Source organism: Dendropsophus ebraccatus, chromosome 10 (assembly GCF_027789765.1).
Source record: "Dendropsophus ebraccatus isolate aDenEbr1 chromosome 10, aDenEbr1.pat, whole genome shotgun sequence".
In the NCBI taxonomy this organism is placed as follows: domain Eukaryota; kingdom Metazoa; phylum Chordata; class Amphibia; order Anura; family Hylidae; genus Dendropsophus; species Dendropsophus ebraccatus.
In genome coordinates, this window is record NC_091463.1 from 16,464,317 (window position 1) to 16,484,666 (window position 20,350).

The 20,350-nt window shown below is 47.4% G+C and overlaps 2 protein-coding genes across 2 annotated transcripts; both read left to right on the top strand.

The window, feature by feature from the left end:
* The first annotated feature begins 230 nt into the window (after positions 1 to 230).
* Positions 231 to 12,390, top strand: LOC138766204 (uncharacterized). Its single transcript, XM_069943602.1, has 5 exons — positions 231 to 332; positions 3,409 to 3,654; positions 9,102 to 9,311; positions 10,677 to 10,773; positions 11,429 to 12,390. The coding sequence occupies exons 1-5, from the start codon at positions 269 to 271 to the stop codon at positions 11,595 to 11,597; spliced, it is 786 nt and encodes a 261-aa protein (XP_069799703.1). The 5' UTR covers positions 231 to 268; the 3' UTR covers positions 11,598 to 12,390.
* A 2,615-nt stretch (positions 12,391 to 15,005) lies between these two features.
* On the top strand, positions 15,006 to 20,091 carry LOC138766203 (ficolin-1-B-like). The gene is made up of 9 exons (XM_069943601.1): positions 15,006 to 15,075; positions 16,149 to 16,262; positions 17,626 to 17,679; positions 18,007 to 18,042; positions 18,168 to 18,203; positions 18,572 to 18,699; positions 18,782 to 18,911; positions 19,077 to 19,208; positions 19,847 to 20,091. The coding sequence occupies exons 1-9, from the start codon at positions 15,006 to 15,008 to the stop codon at positions 20,089 to 20,091; spliced, it is 945 nt and encodes a 314-aa protein (XP_069799702.1).
* The last annotated feature ends 259 nt before the right edge of the window (positions 20,092 to 20,350 follow it).

A 20,350-nucleotide genomic window follows, 5' to 3' on the forward strand; every position in this document is an offset into this window, starting at 1 on the left:
CTGGGACCAGTTGATTTAAAAGGAAAACAATTGTGAACTTCCCCTTTAAGAGCGTTCTTAAATTGATTGGTGACACTTCAGCTGTTTCGCTGTCCGATAATGACAGACGCCCCGCCCACCTCCTAGTGGCGCCTGTGTGATTGGTTGATTCTTTTTTGCAGTCCCGCCCGCTCTATCATCTGATTGGCTGCGGCTTTGTGTTCAGCCGGCGCTCCCCGCTCCATGTGTCTGGCTCCGGTCCCGGGACTCCTGTCTGTGTGAGGCTGAGATGGTGCGCGCGGCGGTCCCGGTGCTGGTCGTGCTCCTGCTCCTCCCGGCGGTGATGGCGGAAGGTACCGGCACACGGTCTGCGTTGTGGTCCTGTGTGTTCTGCTGGCACCTGCACTGACAGCCTATGGGGGCGCTGTAGTTCTGTGTGTGTCTATAGTTTAACTTGTGTTAGGGATTCTGGGAGTTGTAGTTCCACCTCATCTTTGTATAGAAGTGTCAGTATGAGCCTGGTGTGAGCTGTGTCTGTAGGGATGTAATGCAAAACTACAACTCCCATCATGCCTGGACAGCCAAAGCTATAGCTCTATACCAGGCATGCTGGGAGTCGTAGTTTTGCAGCAGCTGGCGAGACAAGGTTCCCTACTGCTGTCCTATACCCTGTGGTGGTGGGATAGTGGTCCAGGGGTAGGGGGCCTGTTCCATCAGGGGATGCGGGGAGGGGGGGGCCTGTTCCATCAGGGGATGCGGGGAGGGGGGGGCCTGTTCCATCAGGGGATGCGGGGAGGGAGGGGGGGCCTGTTCCATCAGGGGATGCGGGGAGGGAGGGAGGGGGGGCCTGTTCCATCAGGGGATGCGGGGAGGGAGGGAGGGGGGGCCTGTTCCATCAGGGGATGCGGGGAGGGAGGGGGGGCCTGTTCCATCAGGGGATGCGGGGAGGGAGGGGGGGCCTGTTCCATCAGGGGATGCGGGGAGGGAGGGAGGGGGGGCCTGTTCCATCAGGGGATGCGGGGAGGGAGGGAGGGGGGGCCTGTTCCATCAGGGGATGCGGGGAGGGAGGGAGGGGGGGCCTGTTCCATCAGGGGATGCGGGGAGGGAGGGAGGGGGGGCCTGTTCCATCAGGGGATGCGGGGAGGGAGGGAGGGGGGGCCTGTTCCATCAGGGGATGCGGGGAGGGAGGGAGGGAGGGGGGGCCTGTTCCATCAGGGGATGCGGGGAGGGAGGGGGGGCCTGTTCCATCAGGGGATGCGGGGAGGGAGGGAGGGAGGGGGGGCCTGTTCCATCAGGGGATGCGGGGAGGGAGGGAGGGGGGGCCTGTTCCATCAGGGGATGCGGGGAGGGAGGGAGGGGGGGCCTGTTCCATCAGGGGATGCGGGGAGGGAGGGAGGGGGGGCCTGTTCCATCAGGGGATGCGGGGAGGGAGGGAGGGGGGGCCTGTTCCATCAGGGGATGCGGGGAGGGAGGGAGGGGGGGCCTGTTCCATCAGGGGATGCGGGGAGGGAGGGAGGGGGGGCCTGTTCCATCACAGGCTTTGTGCTGTCACCAGTTACAGAAGCTGTTGACAGGAAGCAGATATTTAAAGGGATTGTCCTGGATAAGAATAACAGAGCGTCTCTTCCATAACCAACACTGCACCTTACACTCCTGTCTCTTCCATATCGGTGAGGGAGTGCTGTAATACCACCCACAACCTGTGGACGCGTGTGGGGCTGTTACGGAGAGGGCAGACGTGATTTTTTTTTTCTTGCCTTGGACAACTCCTTTATTAACCCCTTTATTAACCCCTTAGTGACCAGCCTGAAGTGTTTATCCTATATCAGTTTATCACCTGTCTGTGTCTTGTGAGGATTGTGATTGCTGGTACCCTGGAGGATCATGAGTGTGTGTGTGGGGGGGGATACGGGGTCTATGGTGGGTCCAGGGATACGGGGCGGCTTATATAGAGCAGCCACTGCAAGGGGCTAAAGTGTTTATATTGCTCCATTGACTGCTGGCATAGTATGTGGGGGAAAGGGGCAATCTGCTGTTTTATGGTCTCTAGGAGGAAAGGGGGGTACATTGAAGCTGGCATGGTCTATTTGGATAAAAGAGGGGTACATTAAAGCTGGCATGGTCTATTGGGGAAAAAGGGGGTTAATTTGCAGTGGGCATGGTCTATTGGGGTAAAAGGGTGGTACAATGAAGCTGGCATGGTCTATTGGGGTAAAAGGGTGGTACAATGAAGCTGGCGTGGTCTATTGGGGAAAAAGGGGGGCTACATTGAAGCTGGCATGGACTATTTGGGTAAAAGGGAGTACACTGTAGCTGTCATGGTCTCTTGGGGTGGGGGGGCACATTGCAGTTGGCATGGTCTCTTGGGGTGGGGGCACATTGCAGTTGGCATGGTCTCTTGGGGTAAGGGTATGGTAAATTGCAGTTGCCATGGTCTCTTGGGGTAAGGGGGGTGCACATTGCAGTTGGCATGGTCTCTTGGGGTAAGGGGGGCACATTGCAGTTGGCATGGTGTCTTGGGGTAAGGGTATGGTACATTGCAGTTGGCATGGTGTCTTGGGGTAAGGGTATGGTACATTGCAGTTGGCATGGTCTCTTGGGGTAAGGGTATGGTAAATTGCAGTTGCCATGGTCTCTTGGGGTAAGGGGGGTGCACATTGCAGTTGGCATGGTCTCTTGGGGTAAGGGGGGCACATTGCAGTTGGCATGGTGTCTTGGGGTAAGGGTATGGTACATTGCAGTTGGCATGGTCTCTTGGGGTGGGGGGGCACATTGCAGTTGGCATGGTGTCTTGGGGTAAGGGTATGGTACATTGCAGTTGGCATGGTGTCTTGGGGTGGGGGGGCACATTGCAGTTGGTATGGTCTCTTGGGGTAAGGGGGGGCACATTGCAGTTGGCATGGTCTCTTGGAGTAAGGGGGGGCACATTGCAGTTGGCATGGTCTCTTGGGGTAAGGGTATGGTACATTGCAGTTGGCATGGTCTCTTGGGGTAAGGGTATGGTACATTGCAGTTGGCATGGTCTCTTGGAGTAGGGGGGGCACATTGCAGTTGGCATGGTCTCTTGTGGTAAGGGTATGGTACATTGCAGTTGGCATGGTCTCTTGGGGTAAGGGTATGGTATATTGCAGTTGGCATGGTCTCTTGGGGTAAGGGTATGGTACATTGCAGTTGGCATGGTCTCTTGGGGTAAGGGTATGGTACATTGCAGTTGGCATGGTCTCTTGGGGTAAGGGTATGGTATATTGCAGTTGGCATGGTCTCTTGGGGTAAGGGTATGGTACATTGCAGTTGGCATGGTCTCTTGGGGTAAAGGTGGTCACTGTGCCTCTCTGTTGGGAATGTGAGGTGAGGGTCACCAGGGTCAGGCTGGCTTGGCGTTGCCCTGTGCAGGGAGGACCCCGGCCTTACCTCTTCTTCTCCTTTCAGGTCAGGATGACGTCACTTTGTGGCTGGAGCCGTGTTCACCTGAATTCTCTTTCTATGTCCTGCATGATGGTTTCTACACTCCAATAAATGACGACACAGCAAATCTAAAGATGGACAACAGCAGCAACGGATGCAGCGTGACCTTCATAACAGACGCTACCTATATTATATGTCGCAATGATATCACGGTTGTATATCCATTTGTTCAGGATCCGATATTTCAGAATATCACACACAGATGGATCGGTGAGTGTCTCCCATACGGCTGTATATACTGTCTGCGCCTTCTGTATCCTTCCTGTAAGGAATATATATATATATATATGCCACCTATCCCTTCTGTATCTATCGTGTCCCCCCTGTAAGAAGTTTGTGTGTGTATCCTAGTCACTCTTACACTAAAGCAAATTTTCCTATAAGAAATCATTGAAATGCAGACAATTGGTTTCACACCCCAAAAATGATTTTTTTTTTTTTTTTTTTTTTCCTGAAACATAGAAACATAGATTGTTGGCAGAAAAAGACCACTGGGTCCATCTTGTCTGCCCTTCTAGTATTTTCTTTCTTATTATCTTAGGATAGATATATGTTTATCCCAGGCGTGTTTAAATTCTGTTATTGTACATTTACCAACCACCTCTGCTGGAAGTTTGTTCCAGGTATCTACTACTCTTTCAGTAAAATATTTTCTCATGTTGCTTCTGATCTTTCCCCTGAATATCAGTAAAATATTTTCTCATGTTGCTTCTGATCTTTCCCCTGAATATCATGTAAAACAAATACAGTGGTAACTGTTTTAAGAGTAACTTGGTTTAAGAGCGTTTTGGTTTAAGAGCTCACACTTTTTCAAAATTGTGACTTGGTTTAAGAGCATTGCTTTGGTTTAAGAGCTCCCTGTACTAGGTGGGAGGATGAGTGGGGGAGGAGCATGGTCTGCATAGCGGGGTCTACAGCCCTGTACTCTGACCCAGGAAGTTTCCCTCACCTTCCAAATCACAGCAGATCCACTTCAGGCTGGGGCTTGCATCAGGGGACAGGACTGTGGAGGTAATCTCCCCATAGCTGTAATCCCTCTCTCCCCAGACAGAGTGCTGCATGTATGTGCCCACATGTTTCCTGCTCATTCCTTCATGCTCCCTGCAGTCTCTGTCCGTCCTTGTGTTTCCCATCCTCTCCATTACTGTACAGTAACTTATAATATCACAGATTCTGCTGTTTCTGATTGTTTGTTTCATCTGTTTTACATGTTGTTCAGAATAATAAATCATTGTTTTTGGGGGGGTGGAACCAATTGTCTGCATTTCAATGATTTCTTATGGGAAAGTTTGCTTTGGATTAAGAGTGGATATGTGATATTATGTTACTGTACAGTATAGCAGTCAGCATGTGGTGTATAATGTATAGTAAGGGCATAAACCTGAAATAACAGCAGCAGTTTGTAGATACAGGATGGAGCTGCAGATCCCCCATAATGCAGTAGCGTAGTACAACCATGGCCGATTATAGGTTTTCTGCTGCCTGAAGCAAGACCTGAAATGCCCCCCCCCCCTCGTGCCCACATTGACTCATTACCCCCCCAGCCTATTGAAAATCATAGGCGGGTGTGCACAAAACCTGTAGCTTTTAATAATGAGTGCATCCTGTATACACAATCCAGCTCCACCATAAGTCACCCTGTCCCAGCATTACCTTCCATCCTTGGTGAGGACAAGACAGAAAGTTTCCAATTCCGCCAGAGTGTAAACAATTCTTCAGGGGTAATGATCACTTGGAGTGTAGTGATGTGTGACACGTATAACAATACCTGCAAAGTGTCTGCAGTCCTGACTTCCTTGCATTCTACGTCTGTGTCCAGTTATCATCTGCAGGTCATGGGGTCAATGCAGTCAGTGGTGTGTAGCAGACAGTATAATTTATGGCCCCTCCATAAATTCTGCCGCCCTGAGCAGTAAACTCTTCTTGCCTCATGGCAGAAGCGGCCCTGAGTACAACAGGCTAGAGTAGAGAAGCAGGGCTGCTGTCAGAGGTCTGTGTGGTCACATGACTGCAGTGGGGAAGGGGCGTGTGTTCAGCATGGACCAATCAGGAAGTGCTGTGCAGGAGGACGGTGGCAGAAACCTCTATACAGCAGTGTGTATAGGGGTGTAGCTAGGATTCATGGCGCCCCATAGATAGATAGATATAATATTCTCACACACGCTGTGATGTGGCCAGAAGCAGAATCCTGTGTGCAGCCACAACAGTGACTGGCAGAGGAGAAAGCAAATGTCTACTTGTTCTGTCCATCCACTGTATTGAACTATAACAGCCTATTAGGAGCCTCATGGTTATATACTTAGGTGCAGGAGCAGACTACCTTTTGCTTAACCCCTCATGAACTGCAGTGTGTAAGTGACCCAATGTTCTCTTACATGCTGCAACACAAAAAAGGGTTAATATGCTAAAGACAATTAGCTCTCTCCTTCACTACTCCTGCACTGATAACCTCTGACCTCTGTTCTCTGAGCTCCTGCAGAGGAAAGGGATTATCAGAGTAGTGAGGCAGAGAGCTAATTGTAGCATATTAACCCTTTTTTGTGTTGCAGCATGTAAGAGAACACTGGGTCACTTACATACTGCAGTAAATAAGGGGTTAAGCAGAAGGACACAGGAGGCTCTTATCTTCCCTGTGCATCCCGGGGCCCCCCACCCCCCAGGGGCCCCATAGCAACTGCTTTTCCTGCCTCTGATAACTAAACCACTGGCTGTGTAACTGCAGGCATATTATAGCAGCAGTGTGTATAGCGGAGTGTGAGTGCAGGAACATTATAGCAGCAGTGTGTATAGCTGAGTGTGAGTGCAGGCACATTATAGCAGCAGTGTGAATGGCAGGAATGTGTAAGTGCAGGAATAGAGGGTGGGAAACACAAGGAGTGACAGACTGCAGGAATGAATGAGTAGGGTATATGATAAGCACAGTATAGCAGCACTCTGTCCAGGGAGAGAGAGAGATTACAGCTGTGGAGAGATTACCTCCACAGTCCTGTCCCCTGATGCAAGCCCCAGCCTGAAGTCGATCTGCTATGATTTGGAAGGGGAGGGAGACTTCAGATGATGCCCCTCCCCCACTCCCCTCCCACCCAGTACAGGGAGCTCTTAAACCAAAGCAATGCTCTTAAACCAAGTCACAATTTTGAAAACTGTGAGCTCTTAAACCAAAACGCTCTTAATCCAAGTTACTCTTAAACCAAAGTACCACTGTGTGTGGTATGTGTGTGTGTGTGTGTGTTTGTAATATATTATATATAATTACACACACAATATGCGAACTAGGGATGGTCCGAACCCGCCGAGGTTCGGGTTCGGATGGGGCGGATACAGCGGGAGGACCGCCCGGAAAACTGGGATACAGCCTATGGCTATGGCTGTATCCCAGTTTTCCAGGCGGTCCTCCCGCTGGATCCACCCGATGCACGGAGCGGGCAGACAGCGGGAATCATTACCAAGGGTTCGGGTTCGTACGAACCCGAACCGAACTCTGTTCGTTCCATCCCTAATGCCAACTATCCCTTCTGTGTCAATCATGTCCCCCCTGTAAGGAGTGTATGTATACAGTCATCCCTCAATTTACAATGGCCTGGACCATTGCAACTTCAGAATAGACTTTATCCAGCACTACAAAAACATGGCCACTTTTCCCCCTCTCTGGTCTCCCGTTCAGGTGTGGTTTTACTTCGATGGAACTGAGTTTCAAACCCCCACCCAATCTGGAGACGAGAGGGGGAAAGTGGCCATGTTTTTGTAGCGCTGGATAACTCCTTTAATACTACAGACAGTCTAGATCTGCGGAACATGTTAAAAAAACAGCTGATCTTCTCTATCATTGTGTTTGGAAAGATGTAGATGTGTACTTACGGCTCTGTCAGTGCGGTCTGTGTTTTTCTTACAATGTACTGTTGTAATTTTGTGTGAAATTCAATAAAATATAAGTTATTAAAAATTGACCAATGAAAGTGGCAATTTTACTGGTAAAATCCCAGTATTAGTGAAGTGCAGTGATTGGCTGTTTAGTTTTTCCTCCCTACAGTAAGTGTGATACATGTCCTGTACTGCTGTGTGTCTAGTATCCCCTCCCTACAGTACAGTGTGATACTACATGTCCTGTACTGCTGTGTGTGTCTAGTATCTCCTCTACAGTATAGTGTGATACGAAATGTCCTGTACTGCTGTGTATCGTAGTATCACACTTGAAGAGAGGAGATACTAGACACACAGCAGTACAGGACATGTAGTATCACACTGTACTGTAGAGGAGATACTAGACACACACAGCAGTACAGGACATGTAGTATCACACTTTATTGGAGAGAGGAGATACTAATGTCCTGGACTGCTGTGTGTTTAGTATCTCCTCTCTACAGTATAGTGATACTACATGTCCTGTACTGCTGTGTGTCTAGTATCTCCTCTACAGTATAGTGTGATACTACATGTCCTGTACCGCTGTGTGTCGTAGTATCACACTTTATTGGAGAGAGGAGATACTAATGTCCTGGACTGCTGTGTGTGTCTAGTATCTCCTCCCTACAGTATAGTGTGATACTACATGTCCTGTACTGCTGTGTGTATCTCCTCTCTACAGTACACTGTGATACTACATGTCCTGTGCTTCTCTTTATCTGGGCCAGCATGAGTTGCATCATGTGAGGGCGTCTTCATTTTATTTTTCTGGGACCCTGAGTTGTCTGTACAGGACCTGAAAACGCTCCAGTCCCCCACGTAGAAAGTAATTTAGTCTCTTGCAGCTCTTTCTGACTGTTATATGTAAGGACTTGCTGTATCCATATTAGTTAGCTGCTTATTTTCCTTAGAATTTTCGTTTTCTCATTTTTGGGGATTTAGAACTAATTACCAGTTTTCCATAGCGTTTTGGTAACATACAATGGTCCTCCTGGAACCAATTAATATCGTGTGTTGAGGGACCACTAACCCATATACGTGTGTTTCTGAGGGGGGGGGCAGCATTATACCTCCAGCCACGATTGATTGGAGCCAATGGCTCCTCACCCTGTCAAACACAGTGCTGCATTTAACTGTACGTGTTCCTGATAAGTAGGGATTCATATACGGGTACAAAACACTGCAACAAAGACTTCAGTGGCACATACTAGGGCACTAGTGCTGGCTTGCTCTGGCAGGCAGCGCATCCGGAGCTGTCCAGAATTTTGGATGCCCCCATAGGGTTTTAAATTGACACCCGAGCCAGAATTCCAGAAAAAAATAGGACATGTTCTATAACACAGGTTGTTAAACTCAGGCCCTCCAGCTGTTATAAAATTACAGTTCCCATCATGCCTGGACAGCCAAAGCTAGAGCTGGGAATTGTAGTTTTGCTACAGCTGGAGGGCCGCTGGCTCCCCATCCCTGCTCTATAACGTCCAGACCTGTTTTATGGCATGGACACCCTTCAGGAAAAAACATGAAAGGTGTCCATGCCTAATAGAATCCTGTAGATCAGGAAATCTATCCAGATTACAAATGGTCAATCGTTTCCCATCAGCACAGAGTATTAAAGAAAAGTCTGTTCCTGAATGTCCCCTCAGGATATACAAGTGACACTGAGCCCATAGAGTGCAAAACCATGTCTGCCGTTCGCTCTGCAGTCTCCCATATAACGTGTAGTGTGTATTTGTCCTCCTGTGTTTGCTTTCTAGGATGTGATGTCCAGCTGACAACCAGTGAGGAGCCAAGAATCAGGGCCAATCCAATCAGTCTGGAGCTAAGAATCTGGGCCAGTTCGACCAGTGAGCAGCCAGGAAACGGGGCCGGTCCAACCAGTGAGCCAGGAAACAGGGCTGGTCCGACCAGTGCGGAGCCAGGAAACAGGGCTGGTCAGAAATGTGACCCCAAAAACAAAGCTGGAGGTCTGTTGAACGGTATTTGGTGTGAATGATGAACAGGAGTCGTGATGCTGGAGGATGTGTATAAGGTGGCGGGTGATGCTGGAGGATGTGTATAAGGTGGCGGGTGATGCTGGAGGATGTGTATAAGGCAGTGGGTGTGATACTGGAGGATGTATATGATGTGGTGGGTTATACTGGAGGATGTATATGAGGCGGTGGGTGAGATACTGGAGGATGTATATGAGGCGGTGGGTTATACTGGAGGATGTGAGGCAGTGGGTGATACTGGAGGATATATATGAGGTGGTGGGTGATGCTGGAGGCTGTGTATGAGGCGGTGGGTGATGCTGGAGGCTGTGTATGAGGTGGTGGGTGATGCTGGAGGATGTGTATGAGGTGGTGGGTGATGCTGGAGGCTGTGTATGAGGCGGTGGGTGATGCTGGAGGCTGTGTATGAGGCGGTGGGTGATGCTGGAGGCTGTGTATGAGGCGGTGGGTGATGCTGGAGGCTGTGTATGAGGCGGTGGGTGATGCTGGAGGCTGTGTATGAGGCGGTAGGTGATGCTGGAGGCTGTGTATGAGGCGGTGGGTGATACTGGAGGCTGTGTATGAGGTGGTGGGTGATACTGGAGGCTGTGTATGAGGTGGTGGGTGATACTGGAGGCTGTGTATGAGGTGGTGGGTGATACTGGAGGCTGTGTATGAGGTGGTGGGTGATACTGGAGGCTGTGTATGAGGTGGTGGGTGATACTGGAGGCTGTGTATGAGGTGGTGGGTGATACTGGAGGCTGTGTATGAGGTGGTGGGTGATGCTGGAGGATGTGTATGAGGTGGTGGGTGATGCTGGAGGCTGTGTATGAGGCGGTGGGTGATGCTGGAGGCTGTGTATGAGGCGGTGGGTGATGCTGGAGGCTGTGTATGAGGCGGTGGGTGATGCTGGAGGCTGTGTATGAGGCGGTGGGTGATGCTGGAGGCTGTGTATGAGGCGGTAGGTGATGCTGGAGGCTGTGTATGAGGCGGTGGGTGATACTGGAGGCTGTGTATGAGGCGGTGGGTGATACTGGAGGCTGTGTATGAGGCGGTGGTTGATACTGGAGGCTGTGTATGAGGTGGTGGTTGATACTGGAGGCTGTGTATGAGGTGGTGGTTGATACTGGAGGCTGTGTATGAGGTGGTGGTTGATACTGGAGGCTGTGTATGAGGTAGTGGGTGATACTGCAGTGGGTGAGATACTGGAGGATGTGTATGAGGCGGTGGGTGAGATACTGGAGGATGTGTATGAGGCGGTGGGTGATACTGGAGGGTGTGTATGAGGCGGTGGGTGATACTGGAGGGTGTGTATGAGGCGGTGTTGCTCTATTCTGCTCTTTTATATTTACACTTTAGGCGACATGTGTGGTCTGAGCATCGGCAGCGTCCTCGGCATCATCTTCGGTATAACTGGCTTTGTCTTCCTCATCTTTGTTGTCATCTATAACTGCAGGTAATATTGGATCATCATATATGGCTCTTTGTGACTTACTGAAAGAAACACTCACTGTGGAGACAGTGCTATACTGTGCTATAGCGACGTCCAGCTTTCCCCACTAGGTACTGTATATAAGAATATACAGTACCCCGGGGGACGTGACTCTGCTCTGTATAGCTGGTCTGTTCCCAACTGAAATGTTGGTGGCAGAGGAGCCCGTGTTGCCCCATTTTGTTCATTTTATGTGATATATGACCAAAGAGTGCTTATAGATTAGTGCTTATATGTATATAGTATCGACCCATCAAGTTCTCTGCTTGTACAGGCTGCGGTGGCACTACAGCTGGCACAGAGGCCTAGTTACGGCTGTAGTAACGGAATGGCACCCCGTCATTGTGTTATGGGGCGTGGACCCCGGACAGGTAGCCGGCAGGTGTGGGCAGACCCCATGCTATATGCAGTGACTGCCGACCTGATGCATTGTAAGTAGTAGACAGGATGCTTCTGCACATAGATTTAGCTCACAGAGTATTGTCCAGACTGGGACTTGTAGCTAACGCCCAGCTGTGAGTAATAATACCCTAGGACATGAGCCTGATCAGTGTATTTGCAGGTTGCACTGTATGGGGATCTGGGAGCTGGATTTGATTATTTTTTCTTTCCCACCCAGTAAAATCCTTGATTTCATAGAGAACCGACAATGCTGCGCGATCTGCGGGGACAGAGCATTGTCTACACCTGATGAACATAGCCGGGAGGAAGAGTCTCCCCTTAATAATGGTGAACAAGGAGCTCCGACCACAAAAGACCCGTGCGTCACAGAGGACTCCAGTGTATAGAAGGGACGGCTCTGGAGAACGTCTCGATGGAGGACACGTTGCCCACATGACCCATTGATTGCAGTGCAGCAAGTTAGGGGTTTCACTGACACATTCTGTAGCGCTGTACACAGATTTCCAGCCATTTTTGTAGCTGTGGATTTTAAGTTTGTCTATTAAATCATGTTCTGACCGCATAGACTGGATGGAGCAGGAAGAAGTTATGAAATGTGTGAGAATTGTACTGTAACCTCTGCCTTACCTGGGCCCCTGTGAGTACTGTAGCCTCTGCCTTACCTGGGCCCCTGTGACCTCTGCCTTACCTGGGCCCCTGTGAGTACTGTAGCCTCTGCCTTACCTGGGCCCCTGTGAGTACTGTAGCCTCTGCCTTACCTGGGCCCCTGTGAGTACTGTAGCCTCTGCCTTACCTGGGCCCCTGTGACCTCTGCCTTACCTGGGCCCCTGTGAGTACTGTAGCCTCTGCCTTACCTGGGCCCCTGTGAGTACTGTAGCCTCTGCCTTACCTGGGCCCCTGTGAGTACTGTAGCCTCTGCCTTACCTGGGCCCCTGTGAGTACTGTAGCCTCTGCCTTACCTGGGCCCCTGTGAGTACTGTAGCCTCTGCCTTACCTGGGCCCCTGTGAGTACTGTAGCCTCTGCCTTACCTGGGCCCCTGTGGCCCCTGTAGCCTCTGCCTTACCTGGGCCCCTGTAGCCTCTGCCTTAACCTCTGCCTTACTTACCCTGTAACCTTCTACCTCACCAGGGCCACCTGCGCTCACTTTCTTTCCTGTTTTTATTGAGAACATTTGTAAATAAAGACTCTATTGCTGATTGAGGGGGTCACTACTTCTAGTTGTATGCACACCCAACACAAGCCCAAGCAGTCCCATGCAAAAGAAACGTGAGTTATAAAACAAGAATAAAATTAATATTGGAAACAACAAACCGTGGTTTAAACTCTCAGGGTCCATTTACACAGAAAGATTATCTGCCAAAGATTTGAAGCCAAAACCAGAAACAGACTATAGACCGAGAACAGGTAATAAAGGAAAGCCTGATATTTTTCCTTTTTTCAAATCCATTCCTGGCTTTGGCTTCAAATCTCTGGCAGATTAATCTTTCTGTGTAAATGGATCTCTACATAAGCATATGAATTAAAATTTCTAAGTGCTCCAGCAAGATTGGTGTGATTGGAAGCAGTAAGGGGTGACTGGGTCCTCTGCTGCCATTAATGGCCATGTCGGGAACTGCAGGGCTGTACAATCCCTGTCCTGGCACAGCTACATATCACTAGTGCTGAGATACTGATCCCCCTGAGATATTATACATGTTAGTACATGCCCTTAGGAAGCAGCCGGTGTCAGTGATACTTCTCCTTGCTCTCCTTCAAGTGTTTCTACATGTAGAGAAATGCATGTGGCTGCAATCAGGCTCCCATTTCAGTAGTCATGTGCTGTTACCAGGATTATTGGCCATATGGCTATTGGTTACAGCAGGAGGGTCTGGTTTCAGCTGCATGTGTTAATGTACAGTAAATGTGGGAAGGGCCCTATTGCACCAACAGATTATCTGACAGATTTTTTTGAGCCAAAGCCAGGAACGGACTATGAACAGAGAAATGGTTATAAAGGATAGAGATTTCTCTGCTTTTAAAAATGCATTCCTGGCTTTGGCTTTTAAAAATCTTTTTGGTAATCTGTTGGTGTAATAGGGCCCTAATGGTGCATTTACACAGACGGATTTTTCTGACAGATTTTTGTAGCCAAAGCCAGGAACACTATAAACAGAGAACAGGTCATAAAGGAAAGATTGAGATTTCTCCTTTTTAAAGTGACTCTGTACCCACAATCTGACCCCCCCCCCCCCCAAAAAAAAACTACTAGTACCTTCAGATAGCTGCTTTTAATTCAAGATCTGTCCTGGGGTGCGTTCGGCAGGTGATGCTGTTATTGTCCTAAAAAACAACTTTTAAACTGGCAGCCCTGTGCCCAACGGCTGTGGCCTAGATTGTGTATACATTAGGCTGGCACACCCTCTCTGTCCCTCCTCCCTGCCCTCCTCATCATTAGGAATGCTCCAGGCAGATTGTCTCCTATTCCCCACCTGTGTGAGCACATCACATGGGCTGGATCGTTAAGGCACCTGTGCAATGTTCAGACAGGAGAAAATGTTCCAGTGGCATTTCTTAATGATGAAGAGGGTGGTACAAAGTTAGGGCACAGATATTCTAAGCCCCGGCCATTGGGGCTGCAAGTTTAAAAGTTGTTTTTTAGGACAATAACTGCATCATCTGCCGAACAGACCCAGAGTCGCTTTAAACCCATTAACTCTCTCCATAAGACTGATCAGATATCAATATGATGTTCAGAAACTAGAAAATCCTGATGCTAATTGGTGAGACAGCTTGTTCATAAACATGGAAACCAATACATCACCACAGTGTTTAGGACAGGCCGGGATCTGGTCTGTATGCTGCTAGTGCAGCGCTTATCGACAAACGCAGTCAGTAGGAGACTCTCACTCTCTGTGAACCAGGGCAGTGATGTCAGACGCCACTACGTTTCAGGGTCCTCCCCTTTTGTATCCTGGCTGATGGAGTGGCTGCTCAGCCAATCAGTGATTGGAGCAGTGTCCTGCCCCAGTCACTGACTGGCTGAGCATCCATCCAGTCCATCTGCTCGGTTGTGGCGTGTCAGCTCCCGAAGTTCCGGAGCCGGTGGTGGTCCCGCCGCTCACCGCAGGCACGGAAAGAGGTAAATTAGTACTTGTAATCAATTGGGGATTTGCTCCTGCTCTGGATAGTTCCTAACCTGGATAGAGGTGGCAGCAGAGAGCAGTGTGTCACACTGGAAAGAATACACCACTTCCTGCAGGACATAAAGCAGCTGATAAGTACTGGAAGACTGGAGATTTTTAAATAGAAATAAACTACTTATCTGTATAGCTTTCTGAAGCCAGTTGATTTGAAAGAAAAAGATTTTTTCCGGAGTACCCCTTTAAGGGTTCTCAATGGACTTTGCTGAGGCTGATATTATGACATAACACGTCTGTCTGCTGACAGGTATGCGGCCAGGAATCTGCTCTCTGCCCTGGGTATTATCACATATGAAGGGGGGAGTACAGTGTACTCCGCTATTGCCTATTATACACATGTAAGTTCACCTGCTCACAAATTCTGGGCTCCTAGATGGTTTCCAGTAGGAATCCCGGCCTACTAGTGCCCCCTTCTCTATACATTGCCGTGGCGTTGTTTCTATTGCACTTCACATCATGTGATAGCTATGATATCTGTGATCTATTTCTAGGATGGTCTTGTGTTCTGTATCTCCTAATGACGGAATAAGCAGAGGAGGGGACAGGGCGACGTCTATAAGAGGACCTGCTCCTAACACCCCTGGATCTTGGAGACAAAGAAGCTATAGCTCATCATGTGGGTGTTACGGTTCGCTGGGATCTTAATGGCAGCCGCTCTCTCTGGCTCTGACAATTCCTGCCCAGGTGAGCCCTTTCTACACTTAAGCTATGTTCACACTACGTATATATGACCGGCCGTTCCGTGATCCAGACGGGATCCCATAGCAGGAAAGGCAGTGTTCCGGCCGTACTTTTACATAGTTTGAACATAGCCTTAGACTGTATTCACACACGGCAGATAGAACTTGTAGATGTCCAGGGTAGGAAGATTCTCCAGACTTGTTTCTAAAGCTGGCTATATATATTACATAGCTGTTGGCTGTCTCCTCAGATTCCCCTATATATGTCAGATCAGCATGTATTCCTAATAGGGAGAAAGACCCCGCTATACATCACCCATAGACCATAAGGGTCAAGCACTTGTACATATACCATCAGGGGAGGGTCAGGAGGCCACTTTATACATTAGGTTATTGTCAGCTTAGTGCAATGTGCATGGAGAGGGAATGCCTTGTATAGGTTCCCCAGAATGAGACCCCCTACTTCAAGGGCCCCATAGTAGCTGTACTGGATATCTCTATAGTGTGTAGACCTTGGATGAGCAAATTCACCAACTAAGCAGTAACTTTAATATATTAAAACCAGCATCAATGGATTACAAATGGCTGAACAGAATATGGAGAGGTTATCAGTATGTTTTTGTAGGTGAGGTCTACAGAACTGGGCACAGTATTCCAGATGTGATGTCACTAGAGCTGTATACAGCAGGATCACAGTCTTCATCTTCCTACTGGTTATACCTGTAGCTATACAGCCCAGCATACCATTTTATATATATATACAGCCCAGAATATAATTTTATATATATATACAGCTCAGCATATTATTATATATAAACAGCCCTATATAGCCCAGCATAAAATTTGCTTTTTCTCTGGACTGCAAAAATCACTGCTCCTAAATCCTCCTCTTCTAAAGTCTTTGCTAACACACACCTGTTTATAGAATTTTAAATCTATATCTACGCTGGAGATTTGCATCTCTGTATGATAAGAATATGGAGCTCACAGCTATAATAGGGTTATTTAGAAATGAGTACGTAGCGTATGGGAAAGTATGTATTCATGGACTGTGCTTTTCCACATGTTTGGTCACAGAGGTGAAGGTTATAGGAATTGGAGACTCTGACAAGCTGTCCATACTCAGAGGGTGTCCGGGCTTTCCTGGATCTCCTGGACAAAAAGGAGAAGCTGGATTACCTGGAGAAAAAGGTAAAAGGGGCTTGGGGAGAATAATAATAATAAATAATAATAATTATTATTATAATAAAAGAAATATATAGATAAGGAGGGGGATGTATGAATCAGTTTATGCCTGAATGGTTTAATAGCCAATATTCATACATAGCTTATTAGTGCCAAATTGGCAGCAGGTTTGTAAAAAAAAAAGTGGGCAGGGCTTTATGTAACGGGGCGTTGCCTCCACAGCCCAGCTGATTTACTGGCTCACATCAGTATTTTAGAAGCTTGGAGCTAGCCTTGTGACTAAAGAAGTAATATTCCCCCTCGAGGAGAGCATCATAAAGGTGTCTGAAGACTTACAGGCCCTTTGTGCTCCACTGGGAATTCTGGGAACAGGAATATGCAAAGTAGCCCTCTGGTCCCACCAGGGTTTTACTCTATAAGGCCCCGTTCCCACTGAGCAAAACTAGCGGAATGCCGTTAGCCTCCCGCTCATAATGGGAGTCTATGGGAGGCGCGCGCTCCTGTTCTGTCCGCGCTGAAGAATGAACATGTTCATTCTTCAGCGCGGACAGGGCAGGAGTGCGGGCCTCCCATAGACTCCCATTATGAGTGGGAGGCTAACGGCATTCCGCGGCGGAGAATTCCGCTAGTTTTGCTCAGTGGGAACGGGGCCTTATAGCGTGACTGGGAATACATGGCAAGCCAGGAATCTCCCCAGAAAGAAGGATTACCCCTCTGTACAGATATTCGTTCTTTCTGAAGAATAAAGCCTGTAGAGTTAGTTGCCGAGGGATGTCCGAGGACCCATACCACCGAGTCCAGGAATTACAGACACCTTGCCCTAGCGTGAGGGACAGAGCTTCAAGACAAGGTTTTTTGTTAGTGATTCTAGCTTGAGAGAGTAGTTCAGGACTAGAGATGAGCGAACCGGGTTCGGGTTCGAGTCCATTCGAACCCAAACGATTGGCATTTGATTAGCGGTGGCTGCTGAACTTGGATAAAGCTCTAAGGTTGTCTGGAAAACATGGATACAGCCAATGACTATATCCATGTTTTCCACATAGCCTTAGGGCTTTATCCAACTTCAGCAGCCACCGCTATTCAAATGCCGAACGATCAGGTTCGGATGGACTCGAGCATGCTGGAGGTTCGCTCATCTCTATTCAGAACCTCTTAGCTTCCAGAACCTTGGTGGACCCCCAGTAGCTTGGCAACACTTTGTGGATGTTTCTAAAAGATTGCAAATTTTTTCTATTTATTCCTATGGAGTATATTGGTGCGTGGGTTTGTGTGTGTATATATATATATATATATATATATATATATATATATATATATATATATTAGTGATGCAACGATTGTAGCTAAAATTAGACAACTTTTTATTTAGGAGAAAAGGGTCTTCAGGGCATTGCGGGAAAGCTCGGTTCTCCCGGTCTAACAGGTAAGTGATAAAGTGTCAGACTATATAGAATCTGAAAATATTAATTTCCCTATATACAAGTTATTCCAGAGGCGTAGCCAGGGCAGATTCTGTGTTCTCTGCCGTCTGAGGCAAGCACCCCATCATTAGCGCCACCCTACCCTGTGACCCCTCCTTAATGGGGTACGATGCACTGCAACTCCCCTTAATGCAATGTGCCACCCAATGTAGTATAATGTACGGCAACCCTTCCAATGAGGTAAAAAAATCTTATTAAAGGAGAGGGGCATAGTGTGAGATGCTGATAAATCTTCTCCATAATGGATTTCTTTTTTTACCTTGATATAGGTGCAGAAGGGTCCAAAGGTGAGAAGGGGCAAAAAGGTAAGTGGTCCAGCAATTCCAATACATTAGGGGCCATTTATATAAAAAAAAAATGGAGCAAGCCATCAGGCAGTAATAAACAATGACATATAGTAAAAGAACACCTTGTATTTTCTCTAAAACAGGAGAGAAAGGTGACTCTGGATCTGACTCGGTGTATGGTAAGTAGTTAACGCTGAACAGATCATCATATCGGCAGTTCTGTGTTACCAAAGACTTCAGAGGAGAAGGATCTAGGGCATGGGTCTCCAAACTGCTGCCCTCCAGCTGTTGCAAAACTACATTTCCCATCATGCCTGGACAGCCAAATCCAAAGCTTTAGCTGTCCAGGCATGATGGGAGTTGTAGTTTCGCAACAGCTGGAGGGCTGCAGTTTGGAGACCCATGATCTAGGGGTAGTGATTTCTGACACCTCACCATGAGCCACCAGTGCAACCAGGCTGTAGGGAAAGCAAATCGTATGCTGGGCTGCATATTTTGTATATATTGCATATACAGTATGTAATCATCCTCTGTCTCTTCCTCTAAGCTGCAAAAAACTGCAAGGAGTTACTGGAGCAGGGTGAGGTCCTAAGTGGCTGGTACACCATATACCCAGCGGGTCAGAAGCCTCTGAGGGTCCTGTGTGACCTCCATACTGACGGGGGAGGCTGGATTGTAAGTGCTCTCCTATTCTAATGACTATCATATTCCTGTAGTAATATGGAGTATATGACTGTATGGTACATATATATATCAGGTATTCCAGAGGCGCTGGGATGGCTCTGTTGACTTTTTCCGTGACTGGGATTCCTACAAGAAGGGATTTGGCAGCAGTCTCAATGAGTTCTGGTTGGGAAATGACAATCTTCATATGCTGACATCCTCAGGTGACAAGTTATCTCACTTCTGGCTGCCATTAGATTTGCATCAATACCCTGATTTTGTGTGTGTGTATATATATATATATATATATATATATATATATATATATATATATATATATACACACACACACACACACATATATATGATTTATCTATACCTTCCTGCAGGTAAATGGGAAATGCGCATTGATCTTCAGGATTTTGAGAATACAAAACATTATGCCAAGTATTTATCCTTCAAGGTTTTGGGAGAAGAGGAGAAATATAAATTACTTGGCACTTATGCAGAAGGCAACTCAGGTCAGTCACATTGATAGATATAGAGATATTGGAAATCCTTAAAAGGGTACTTTGGCAAAAATCTTTTTCTTTTAAATTAACTGATTTAAGAAAGTTATATAGATTTGTAATTTACTTCTATTTAAAAAAATCTCCAGTCTTCCAGTACTTATCAGCTGCTGTATGTCCTGCAGAAAGTGGTGCATTCCTTCCAGTCTGACACAGTGCTCTCTGACGCCACCTCTGTCAATGACAGGAACTGTCCAGAGCAGGAGAAGTTTTCTATGGGATTTGCCGCTGCTCTGGACAGTTCCTGACATGGACAGAGGAGGCAGCAGAGAGCATTGATTCAGACTGGAGAGAATACACCACTTCCTGCAGGATATACAGCAGCTGATAAGTACCGGAAGACTGTAGATTTTTTAAATAGAATTACAAATCTATATAACTTTCTGACACCAGATGATTTGAAAGAAAAAGATTTTTGCTGGACAACCCCTTTAAATCTAAATAATAAATGTTGTCATAATAATCTTTAAAATCCCAAATATCACACAATAAAGGGACTATGTATATAGAACTTAGAAGATGTAGTAGTTCTTTAAGCACTATAAGACAGCTTTATCAGAGTTCACAATGATTGATGTTGATCCTTCCAGGTGATTCTATGGATGTTCATATAGGCATGCCATTCTCCACAAAGGATAAAGATTCAACTCAAGAACATTGTGCCACCCTGTACAAAGGAGGCTGGTGGTATGGCAGCTGCCACCATGCAAACCTAAATGGGCTCTACCTGGCGGGGGCGCACACCTCCTATGCCGATGGCATAAACTGGAGCAGCGGGAAGGGCTATAACTACTCATATAAGTTTTCGGAAATGAAGATCAGGCCTGTCCAGTAAAATCATGTCATCTTGGAATTAATAATTCCAATAATAAATATAAAAGGAGAAGTTTAGACTATTATCCCTGCATATAGTTCTTAGTGCTCATGGCATCAGTATAATCGCTCAGCACAGCACTTCACATCCATCCTATGTGTTTCTGGAAAGAAGATTGCATTTTCTTATAATGTAGTATAATGAATTGAATAAAAATATATAAAACCCCCCATAGTACATATCATAGTGGTCACTGCTTTGTAATGTGAGTAGCTGAATG